General features: G+C 37.9%; 1 protein-coding gene across 1 annotated transcript in view; it reads right to left on the bottom strand.

Annotated features, from left to right (window-relative positions):
• Window positions 1-66: 66 nt before the first annotated feature.
• Window positions 67-13,069, bottom strand: part of LOC108977992 — a 36,748-nt gene continuing 23,745 nt past the window's right edge. Inside the window, 1 exon segment of the mRNA XM_018948017.1 lies at window positions 67-267. Coding sequence (XP_018803562.1) covers window positions 67-267 — 201 coding nt within the window.

The following is a 13,069-nucleotide window of genomic DNA, read 5'->3' as shown; positions in this document are numbered from 1 at the left end:
TCTCGATCAACTCCTACTTCAGACTTGCCGACTATTGCAGTGTCTTCCAAGTCGAGGTTACAGCCATCAATGTAGCACTAGATCTTTCTCCGGTGTGCATTCTCCTTCAGAGAAGTCTACTTTCCACTCAGATAGTAGAGCAACAAAACTAGCCTCGAGCTCATTAACAGTGCGTTCACGTTTGTTCGAGGAGTGCCAAACTTCGTTATCAATAATATCGAGTACCTTTGTGATAAGACTGGTATGGGTGCCGSGCCATAGTGGMATCTGAGGAAATTGCAAATTTGATAAGCTAACAAGGAAAGGTAACCTAGAACCTCGATAGAATAGTAGCTGATCAGTGCTCCCTATCCATGTGTGTTCCCTAGATAACTGGGCTTGACTAGTGCTTGTCCACCATCGGTACATGCGCTGTCGCAAAAGTCTTTTGGCGCAAGATCGATTGTAGGAGATGTAGTAATATCCTTGCCTTCAGTAAGGGTAGCCTCTAACTAGTTATGGTTCTTTTAACAGGTCATTGATCTATTGGCATCCATGCTGTAAGGTTGGGAATCCTACCATATGCCATTTGCAGAAGCCGTATGGAAGAGGATGACTTCCTTCTTGGCTGTTCCGCGTTAGGAAGTTCAAGAATTAAACACTTGGCAACGCGTACCTTCAGATATCGCACCGGCTGGCGGGAATGTGCAAATTTGTATTGGCCACTACAGGAATTCCTCTTTTCTATGAGATCGCCAAGGACTACATATAACAGTTGACGTGGGATCTTTAATCAGCCATCTAACCTAACCTTTAGACATTTGGGAGAAACGATCAATAATGCGATAAAATTCTTCCACAACAAATAAAAMTACAAATCTGTCATTCTAATAAAACCARYTGAGGGGTGTAAAATTGAAYCTGAATCAAACAAAGAAAAGAAAAAACAAAATTCAAAAAAAAGTTTTTAAAAACATCAAATTCTGAAGCATAAAATTTACAGTTGTTAATTCTGCCTTGCAACATAAGACACAAYTAAACAAGCAAAAACAACAATATATAACCTCACAAGCACCAGCATCCCTCACAATTGTCCAAAATAATGTCTGTCTCGGGGCTGAACATGTCAAATGCGGTTTACCACACACATACAAACACACACACTAACACGCAGTCATGGCGAGAATATGAGAGTATCAATGTTGCACTGCAGTTGTCAGTTGTTGGGGCAGTCATCAATGTCAAGTCGACACGAMCATAACACAATCAAATAAAATAATAATAACAACAACAACAATTGCTTTGTTAACAACAAAGCCAAGCAGCAAAAGCATACAATCCGATTTTGACAGCACCATCGGYCGGCTTGCGGTGGCATCAGCGACGCGCATCAGCAGTTGATCTCTTGGAAGTTCAACCGGGAGCAGAGTACAACAAAACCCATAACACCAACAAAAGGCGGACGCTGAAAAACAAAACAAAAACAAATTGAAAAGTGGAGTAAAGACGGAAACGCATTGCATTGCCAGCCGATAACAACACTAAGCTGGCGTCAACCATACAACAACAACCAATAATGCTTRCAACAACGCCGTAGTGTGTTGGTGTTGATGGAATGTTTGTGCAGTGATTAAGTGTGGCAAAGGAAAAAAGTTGCTTGAGATTACACGAAGACACACACACACGGTCACACAATTTTTCGTTGCCCAACCGCCCTTGAAGTAATCGGCAAGTGTCGGGTGCATGGAGTTCTCAAAATATTTCCTTTTTTCTGCTTGCCCWTTGATGAGTGTCAATGATTTGATGGATTGTCAATCAAATGGAGAAGAGTAAACTTATTAAAGAATGAGTCAGTGCTGTGAAATCTATACCTCCATTCACGATATTTTAATTGAAATTAGCTCAYATCATTCTACTTGTGTAATAGTGGYTTTACTACASGAGATCGAACTGTAGAAATCTATAACAATAAGTAATTGTTAAGCTCCTGTCTAACTAAAAAGCTTACGTCRTAGGTATCCATTCGGTTATTCCTTATTTCTCTTGAAGAATATATACATACATATGTATATGGTATGTTGAAAAGGTCGACAGATCACTRAATTAAGAGATAGATTAATAACAGTACCAGATACCTTTCTCAATTACATTTTGGTTCGAATAAGTTCAAACATACTTCGGACGTAATTTCCTTATACGTGTTTATTAGTAGGTATTAAGATGATATGCGCATAAAAGCCTCGGCCATAAAAGTAGTATCCTTTCTCCAGAACCAAATTTTTAAATGCTGTTGAAGAAATTTTAATAAGAAAACGACTAAATCTACGTAAAAAGTTCAAAAGACGCAAAAATTGTATTYCAAAAAATCAAGGGCTGGCAACCTTCCAGCTGATTGGTTTGGTGGAAAGTCTCCTGCGAAGTAGTTAAAAGTCTTCACTTCTGCGAAAAAAAAGGTTAAAACTGGGACAAAAGTGTATCAGCAGGATGTTTTCGGAGGTCTGGTAAAGCATTTAAGCAATACTCCCTGCGATGGAGAGCATTGGATTATCCAGCAAGATTCTGCTTTAGCACATAAGTCGAAAGCTATACAAATTAAAAGGCTTCATAGCTGCAAATGAATGGCCGTCTGAACGTTCAAATTTGGATAAAATGGTCTGTCGAATATTTCTCAGAAATTGGGAGAGTTTCAAAAAACTAAAAAAAAAACTTTATTTGAAAAATGGAATATAGTTTCGATTTTATAGCACCCCGAATTTGAAACATAACTTATGACGGGACTAAAAATATGGTAAAAAGCAACCATAGACTAATAGGCACATTCAACTAAACTCTTAGTTCACTGTTCAAAAGAGCACTGATACCTGTTTAATCTCTGTAAAGCCTGGAAGAGAGTCCACAGTGGTAAAGAGTACAAAAAGAGCAACTAATAACACACAAGTTTTATTATACGAATTAAATTTTTACATAACCAGCTCATGGGATTTGAAATATTCCTAAGTACAACAAAAAATTCTTACAATTATGTTAATATTGTTATATTAAATCAATCTAATTAATTTCTTTAACCTGGAAATGCTTAAAGAATCTTAGTAAGCATTTTTTAATCCTATTAGTTTGATAAAAAAAATTGTGAAGTRTTGCCACCTGTTTATTTTTTATTTTCCAATTAATTTTAATATATAATACAGAGTAGTTGAAAAATTCGTTTCGTATTTTGTCAAGAGATGTGGTTGCAGTGGTATATCTCCAGTCCACATCACATTGCGTCATACGATATAGTTTTGGAAAGGTGAGATTTTATGCTTTWTTTAAACAGGAAAAAAATTAAATTCGCAAAAATTTAAAAAAAGTTACAGGTATTCAAAAATTAGTGAAAATAATGAAGAAGTTCGATATATTTTGAAATTTTTCTATAAAAGAGAAGAATTCCGCAAGCCACCAATGATATTTTGAAGTTTACATAGACGATGYTGTATTAGTTCTTGTAGCGCAACAATGGTTCGCCCGCTTTTATTCTGGAAACTTCGATGTGAAAAATGCACCTCGCTCTGGTCAACTTATCGTTGAAAAAGTCGATGAAATTATGGAAAAGATTGACCAGGATCGCTAAGGAGCTTAGCATTCAAACGGTTTTRAACCATTTAAAAAAGGCTGGCTATAAAAAGAAGYTCGATGTCTATGAATTGTCTATGAAAAATTTATTGAACCGAATTAACATCGCGACTCTTTGCTGGAACGAAATGAAATCGAACTATTTCTGAAGCGAATGGTAACAGGAGSCGAAAAATCGGATCAAATACGACAATAATAAGCAAAAAAGATTATAGTCCAAGCGTGGTGAAGGATTTACGCTTCGAAAGGTTATGCTGAGTGTTTTGTGGGATTGGAAAGGAATCRTCTACTATGAGCTGATCCAGCCCGGTCGAACGATTCATTTTACATTTTACTGATAACAACTGGTGAGATTGAAGCAAGCAACCAAAAAAAAAACAAGGCGAGATCTGATCAACAGTAAAGGCATCGTCTTCCATCAGGACTACGCAAGACCACACACATCTTTGATGGCTCGACAAAAACCGGGCGAGTTTTGATGCATTTGCCATATATGTAACATTGACCTTGCGCCATCGGACTACTATTTAATTCGGTCAATGCAGAACTCCCTTAGTGGAGGCAAGTTGGCTTCAAAAAAAGCCAGTGAGAATTACTTATCACAGTTTTTCGCCGAAAAACCAGAAAAGTTTTAAACTGAGGGAATAATGTCTCAAAAAGTGGTCGACCAAAATGGTACATATTTGTTTCATTATAAATATTAAAAAAAATAATAAGTTGAAGTTTGATTAGAAATACGAAAAAACTTTGTCGACTACCCAATATATATATGTATATATAAATATAAACTATATGTAGCTATGTATATGAKATTTCAAGTATTTATTAACTTTTTTTCCTCTTGCTCACCAAAATTCACACCTCAACATTTATTGCTGTATTTTAGTTATTAATTTAACATTTCAATTGCCATTTGAACTTTTTGCGTCAACACAAAGACAACAACAACAAAACAAGCTTTCAACTACTCCATCATCGCAGCATGCTTGCCCACCTCTCTACCTACCAGCGATTGCAGACATACATACATGCCAACAAATATACATAAATACATACATACCTAAATATACAAAATACATTTATATATAYCTATATACATATATACATATGTGCATGTCTATCCAACCACTTGACTGGCATCAGTGACTGATTGCGTCTGTCAAATGGTTGGTGATTGCTATGACTGGGTGGTGACTGAATTCTTTTGCCGCCTTCAAACGGTAAGTTTACACGCATACACACAGCTGAGATGAAATTATATGTATGTATATGTATGTGTATGCATCTGTGGCATGTAGGTAGATATGAGTTGTTGTTGCTCATTGAAATTGTTTATTTACTTGTCATTACTTTTTGGTGCCAAAGTAATTGCAGGTAGAGGAGGCGCAGAATAACACAAATAAAAAAGAAAACAAAAGAATCACGAAGCGATTAATGAATGGCGGGTAAAATTAAAAATCTGTCAGATTTAATTAAGTCTCAATCTCATTTGATTATTCCATTTCGTACGCTTATTTAGTCACCTTTAATGTTCTGGCGCTGTTGTTTTGCCAACTTTTATTGCTTTTAATTGGTTATTGTCTTTTAAGCCGGATTATAATTTATTTGCGGAACCGCCATTCATTGTGTCGTACATTCCGCGGTTCGCCTGAAAAACGCTCACTCATATTTTTTTTTTGTTTTTGTTACAATGAAAGCCATGAGTTTGCATACTTTTGAACGCTCCACTGAACTGGCAGAGCGTCAACTTGTCAGTTAGTACGACAGTTCGTCAGTGGCGATCAGTTAATGATCTTTTTTTTTCTGTGTGTGTAGACTGATTTATGAAATCTGTTTGGACTTRGTAAATTCCGAAACTAAATCAATATCCTTTACAAAACATGGGTTTTCACACAAAAACTTATTTTTAATCGCTCAGTTTGGAAGGCAGCTATATACTATAGGAGTTCGATACCGCCGTTTTCGATAAATAAACAKCTTCATGACTAGTTCGCGTATATATGCAGGCAGACGGACATRGCTTAATCGACTCTGCTCGACATACCGATCATTTATATATATGTATATACATATATTATTATTGAATCTCCCACGTTTCCTTCTGAGTATTCCAAACTCTTGACAAACTTAAAACTATCCCGTTCAGGGTATAAAACACACACACAAAGTAGAGTTGGTCAAATTCCTATGCCGCACATAGACTCAACCTTATGGCGATTTAGGCACATGCGCAGCAGACACTTTTGGCAAAAGGAAGATAATATCGTCTCAAAAAATGAAGGCCTTAGAGAAAGACTCGCCATTGTTCCTTCTTCCTATACGTATCGCTATACTCAGCGACGGTCAAGCGGCACTAAAAGCGATCTCAGCTTATGAGGTCAAATCGCTATTGGTGGAGGAGTATATAGGTAGCAACCGTGTACACCTGATCTGGGAAACGGAGCATAAAAGGGTACGCTGCAATGAGCTGTCCAACGAACTAACCTGCTCTGAGGCAGCTTCTTGGGTGATGGCACCATAACCATTCATTGCGGTGGGGCGCCCAACACTCTCAAACAGTTTCTCTGCATAGATAAGAGAATGGGGAGAGAACGGCACTGGTACGGTATATGCAGGTGACTTMAAGCTCAGCACAATTACCCAACATAGGCATACTGCCGGTTTTGCGACATASAACAGAAAAGCTCCAGAACACATGGTTCTAGATTGCCCAGCAATTTGTAGAAGCAGGCTCAAGGCTGTAGAATCCATCTACATGGACAGRGATCACATCTCTTCAGTCGCGTCCAGGATGCTCCTGCAATTATTCGCAGTGCTGGATCTTTGTGACCTTATGTGATATAGAAGAGGACACAATAGACCCTAWKTCKCAGTGCAAAGCCTCCATTATTTTCTATCTATCTATCTAWAGTTGKTCTTAAATCTGCAGACCCTRCACTTAGTTTYGGACTAGATAATTCGTCAAACTCTTTCATAAATTATTGAATTCTATGAGAATTTTTCCATAACAGACATTCTCTCGGAKGTTTGATAAAACCGAACAAAAACCGAAAGACATAATTTCCTCTCACAATCCTCCCAATGTTAGTCAAGCAATTGGTTAGGTGACATTTCAAAAGGTTTCAAAAGGTCTTAAGTTCTCCGAGTCATAAAAAAGTTAGTGATAAATGGACCATAGCGGATAAAAAGCACGTAGACTCGCGGGATGTTTTCTATAAAATATTTCAATTTGATTCATCACAGGGTATTACCTAAAAAAATCAATCAAACCTCGAATAAAACTTCGGATACGAATGTCTGCGAAACTTTTTTTCCAAAACTAAAAATAATGCCTCAGTTTCAAACGGATCAAAAAGAAGAGTATAGAGTTTGTGAACAGGCCATTAGATTATCAAAATTATTGAATATTTTGGTGAAGTCTTAAAAATAAACTTAGACTTAAACGACATTTTTTACACGACCTACCTTCGAAGTAAAGAAAATTTTTTTAATTTAATGCAAGAAAAAATGTCAAGAAAAAATGCTCCAAAAGTCAATTGGTCGTCCAACGCCGACTTGAAACTTAGTTAAAATGATGAATACCAAATACTGGTTATTCGTAATCCCACCATTCACTATTGAAATATTGACGGTATTTATTAAGTGATTACATTCAGCTTCACAATATTCAGCAACTGCGCCTCTCTCCCACCGTTGCAGTCGCTAAACCATAATCGACAATGCGGAGTCCACCAAATGATAAATGAAGTCATTTGGGTAAATGTGAAATAATCAGCTGCAACAACAATTTGAATAACCACAAAATTAATATTTTGACAGTTGTAAATATAACTGACAAAAGACGAATGAAGTTATAAAAAATCATCGAAAATCAACGCCAGCCCGCCGATTAAGCTACACAGCGCCAGCGGGGAGGGGCGGAARCGTGGTATACTTAAAGACACCAAAATGAAATGCCGAAACTTGCGTCTATATCTCTTGCCWAGTACGGCGTGATCAACAGCTTTTGGTTTTGCTTTTGCTCTTTGTTGTTRTTGCTATTATGGCTTATGTTGCTATTTAGCTTTTGACTTTGCCTTATCGCCTTTCGCTCGAAATTTTTAAGACACATTTTGGGTGGTCCGTTGGTCGGTCGATCACAAACACTTTGACGAGGCGGAGCGCACGGGCGCTCGGGTGAAAGCGCGTTAGAGCGATCGGCGCGCAAAGTGTTGATTACACATACTAAAAGCACAATCAAGACATTTGACATGCGATACKCATGTTTGCATACGGAGAACACATAATGATGTTTATAACCAAGCATTCGGCTGACTTTGCGCACGCCTTAATGGCTTTATTAGGGTTAACGATTTAAACTTTATGCTCATTTACTTTCGGCCCATGTTAACGGTTGATTTACACATTTTGACATCTGATAAATTTTAGTGTTTTYTAAAAGCAGATAAACGATTAGTGTAATTAAGCGCCAAAGAAAGAAAGAAAGTGAGAGTAAAATGAGAAAATAAAAGGAGAAGAGTCAAGGCCATAACCACAGCTCAGATAGCTTTTGAAATATTTTATTTTTATCTGCAACATACGATTTTCTTCAAGAAATTTTGAATGAACACTCATTAGTTCTGGGCCTGAGAGCTTTTTCTGCTATTAAGCWTTTTAGGTGAAAGTTATAGTCTCCCGAAATATTTCTCTAAATATACATATACGGTTCGTCTTACCATTCTCAGAAGCTAAAACGTGTTCGCTTTTTTACTTATGATACATATTCCCTTCGCGATTTCGGTACTCTCGGCTAATTTATCACTTTACAACTCCCATCCTATGGTTCCCTCAGAGGCGCTACAGCTTTAAGCAGCTGCTCAGCTATTTTATATTACTTTACACAGTTATAGTAAAGACCGCATATAAGAATAATATGAGTTTATACAGCTAGTTGTACTAATATTGGGAATATTTTTTGCTAAGAGGGATTGGAAATGCGGCTTCAAAGCTCTTTTATGGTTATATGAGAACGTAAGTACTTGCTTTTTATAACCTTCCTTTCCTTTTTTCAGTTTTACGAACGATATTTAGAACTTCTGATTTCAAGATTCTAGCAGATTACCTTCCCGGACTAAGGCAAATAATCAAATCCTTCGAGAAATACACGTTACACCTCTTGGGATAATCCACTTAGTAGCGGAGTAAGTTCTGTTACTTTACTCTCCTCCAATCCCATTAGAGATTTTTGAAAAACTTAAAAAATACTTAAACTGTTAACTTACTGTCCCTGTCCCTCTCTGRTGTCAATATTGAACTCTACTTTCTCCCTTGCAGTTAATATTCACGTTCACTTYCCATAAAGCTTAAAGTATCGATTAATCCCTTACCATCACAGCTAGTAAGGTGTAGAGTAAGAGAATGAGGCTTACGATTTTAATCAAATTTTATTACCTGACCTCAAATAGGACCAAAACCACGTCGATTCTCCTGTTTCGACTTGACAATGGATAACAACAAAACCTCAAAACCTAGGTTACGTTAGGTAGTCAGACTGATTTTTTGAAGCAACAAGATTTCTTCCTAACTGTGGATCAAAGAGACGAAGGCATATCGGGAAAGCGCCTTGAGCCTGTCACGGATTTGTAGAGGCGACTCATTTGAATAGCAGCCAATTTGCCTGCTTCGCAACTAGATGGTTAAAGATATGTGTCCTGTTGTTTCACTTTCCCCCATGCAAGTTGACAATTTGCGTCCTGCTAATTTTTTAGCTTCAAGGAATGAGTACCAGAAGTATAATATCCACTTATCACCTCTATGAAATCAAYCTTGCTAAGGACAAGTAATTTAACCGACCTCTGAGTCATGAGCATCTCACTACCTCGWATATGATAGTTGCTCACCAATGCTTACAAAGCTCACACGAGATCTACAGATCCAAAGAAAGAATGCAAGAGCCCAGGAAACAGCGATTCGTTCCCAATTGGATGTGATCGGATAACACATACCCTTACTATTCTTGCGAGCTCATAAGCATTGTGCTTTTCAGCGATTCTGTTGTGATCAGGAACACCAACATTTCCGAGAATTTGGTAACATAATCTTCTTCTCTAGTGCCGTAGACATTGATTACGCTGTTATAGCCGAGTTTACAACAGCGCGCCAGTCGAGCTTCCTTTTCGCCAATTGGAGGTTCCAGGTGTATTCAGGTCTTTCTCCACCTTATCTCTCCAAGTAATTTAATGATATTGCTTATTAGATCATGCACTCCTTGACAAAACTTGAAAGCACTGACAGCGAGCTCCAAGTCAGTATTTCCGCTCTGTTATCGGAGTGAATGCAAATCTATCTCAATGAATAACTCCTAACAGAAAGCTGCGCCCTAAACATTTCTCCTGATCTTCGTTTTATTCCCGAAAATGCTGCTTCCCGAAAATGCATTGAAGCGTGGAGTTGCGAAGAAGATTAAACTGTGGACTGTATGAACTCTACAGCTACATAAATATAGTTAAGTTCCTGAAAAATCCAACGAATTCGCTGGTTAGACCATTAAACTCCAGCGAAAAGCTCCTTCGAAACGAGACCAATCGGTAGACAATGGAAGCAAAGAAGCCCTCGTTTCCAATGGATAGTCCTAGTGCTTAGGAACCTGTGTGCACTTTGGATGTACAGCCGATGTGCCCGCACAAAACTTAAAGACAACTGGCGTAGTTTTGTGTTATATCGGCAAAAACCGACTTACGGTTGTAGTGCCAAGGAAAAATACGGTCCGCTGACTTTASATTCAAAAAGTAGGATATTAAGTGMTATGTTCCAATTTATTGCCTTCATAAAGTTAAAAGGAGTAACTATGTTTTTGCRTGCTCTACATGCATCTCTCCATTCTATGATCTTTAATATAATATTTGAGTTAAATATTATACCGCTATATTTTATTCCAAATTTTGTTACAGTTGTTGTTTCCATATATTTAGTTAGATATTTATATTCTTTAGTTAAGTATTATACAGCCAAATGGCAGATATTTTCCAGCAAAACTATAATTACGAGAGTTTACGAACGAGTACGAGCATTTCGAACTGGAGCGACCGTATGTTAGATATGTAAGTGCCACGYTGGCGAACAGCACGTGCAACATAATAATTTTTATGGCCATCGCGAATGTGTTAACTCGAACAAAATGGTAACCAATGCGGCAAATGAAATGCACAAAATGCTAACTAGCCATGAATGTACGAGTATGCGTCGTGTGACCGCAAATTGTAAAGTTACAAATGAATAAATAGCAAATTAGTGGGGCAAAAACTAGAAATTTCCCTTAAAAACCACAAATGCTTTCTTGCGATGGTCGGCCCGGCAATTCCTCAGGGTACCATTGCGGACGCGCACAATTGCGCTGCGGACAAAAAGCAAATTAAATGGCAACAACAACAACAAATCACAAAGCGAAATCCACTTGCCATGCTTAGCTGCCACACCGTYGCGCTGCATCACTGCAGCGCTAGCCAACTGCGAAGCCGCAACTCCAGTCAATTGYGGCCCATGAACGCCTCTAATGTCGCGCACACAGCGGTTCGTGGCCATTTGTGGCGCGTAGTGTATGTTGCAACAAGAGAAATACGGCACTTAAGAAACAACAAACGCGCTARGACGCTGTTTGCGACAGTTTGCTTGTTTACAACCAACCAGCTTTTGTTGTTCTGTGGCAACTGCCACTTGTATGTGCTTGTGTGTTGTTATCGGTGTTGTTGTTGCGCTTTGTGGCAATTGCTGATTTTGTCTCATTTCGCTCGTTCAAGCATGACACTTTTATTGCTGGCCATATTGGCGCACCAACACACATGCAAACATACACACACATGTTTAGTTATTGTTGCTGATGCGGCTGGCGCTGYAGCGATAACAGTTATTAGTGTTGACGCTGTGTCGCTGCAGCTAGACGTCTACGGTCGGTCTGCTGCCACATGCCACTGCAACGGTGGTTCGAAGGTGCCACAAATAAGCTTAGTCGCCGGCAGGCTCACYACTTTTCCAGCTCATTTGGCAAATTTGGTTGCAACAGCAGTGAATTAGTAAGATGGCTATACAAACAGACGGACAGACAAGTTCAMCAATGCGAAGCGCTCGCCAACTYTGCTGCAAATGCCTCCAACAGCCGAAAGTGCCATAAAGTGTTGCCATCGCTGGTCATAAAGCCTTTTATAGCGTGCTTGGTGTATTTTTATACCCTGAACAGGATATATTAAGTTTGTCACGATATTTGTAACACCCAGAAGCAAGCATCGAAAACGCTATAAAGTATATATATAAATGATCATTATGTTGAGCTGAGCCGATTTAGCCATGCCCGTCCGTCTGTATATATCCCTCAGTCTTTAAGACATCGTTCTGAAAATTTGTAAACGTCATTTTGTTTTCAAGAAGCTGCTCATTTGTCGCAACTGCCGATATCGGACCACTATAACCTATAGCTGCCATACAAACTTAACGATCGGAATCAAGTTCTTGTATGGAAAACTTTCACATTTGACATGGTATCTTCACGAAATTTTACATGGATTACTGCTTAAGGTAATAACATAATCTCCGACARAATTAGTCATATCGGATTACTATAGCATATAGCTTCCATGCAAACTGCACACATAGTTACTAAAAGAAATGCACCTGTGTAGGGTATATTAGCTTGTTGGTTTTGTTTTTGTAAAATATGAACATGGCAAGTGTGTGACTTAATATAAATATTAAAATACTAATATATTTATCGACATTTTTGTAATAAATAGTTCGGATTTCTCACTCAATAACTCTAAGCTACACAGTCTTGGTGAGGAAATGAAGCTTATTTTGGTCACGCGAACGCTTAGAGCGGATTATTCGCTAAAATATGGCTAAAATGAGAAACGTTTGAGATATTTGAGCAAGCTTTATGAATATGGCGCAGAGCTGAGTTATAAAAATACCAGTAATCTTATATACTTACAACTTCACACACAAACAATTATGAGTACTTACACATAATAATAACAATTAACAAAGTAAATATCAGTTAAATTTGGAGTTTCCCAATACTTTTTATTAACTTGTCTCAGATTCAATGATATTATACTTCCTAATAACTACTTATACATTGTAAGTAACGAGATTAGATTTGGTGGTACAATAAAGGTATTGTCGATCTACATAATTTGAATAGGTGACTTGCTGGCATTTGATATCAATTCGATATTTAGAGGCGGGCCTTTAACAAATACAAAAGTTGTGAGGCACTCAAAAACCTCACAAGTCTGGAATAGAGCTCATGACGTTAACCAAGTGAAACCTCAGTTTAAGAGGTAGGTTTACTTATGACAAACTAAAGAATAAATCAGGAAAAAGATGGAAGATGAAGCATGTTATATTTTTCCATGAGATAGTCCGCCAGTTTTTAAGATACCGATCTAAAATTTGGCACACGTTCTTTTCTCTCCTAGGAGCTGAACTTTTGTCGAAATTACCGATA

This window comes from Bactrocera latifrons, unplaced genomic scaffold (assembly GCF_001853355.1).
Source record: "Bactrocera latifrons isolate USDA-ARS-PBARC rearing strain unplaced genomic scaffold, ASM185335v1 scaffold_99, whole genome shotgun sequence".
Lineage (NCBI taxonomy): Eukaryota > Metazoa > Arthropoda > Insecta > Diptera > Tephritidae > Bactrocera > Bactrocera latifrons.
Note: the sequence above shows the minus strand (reverse complement) of the source record. Positions and strands in the feature narration are given on the sequence as shown.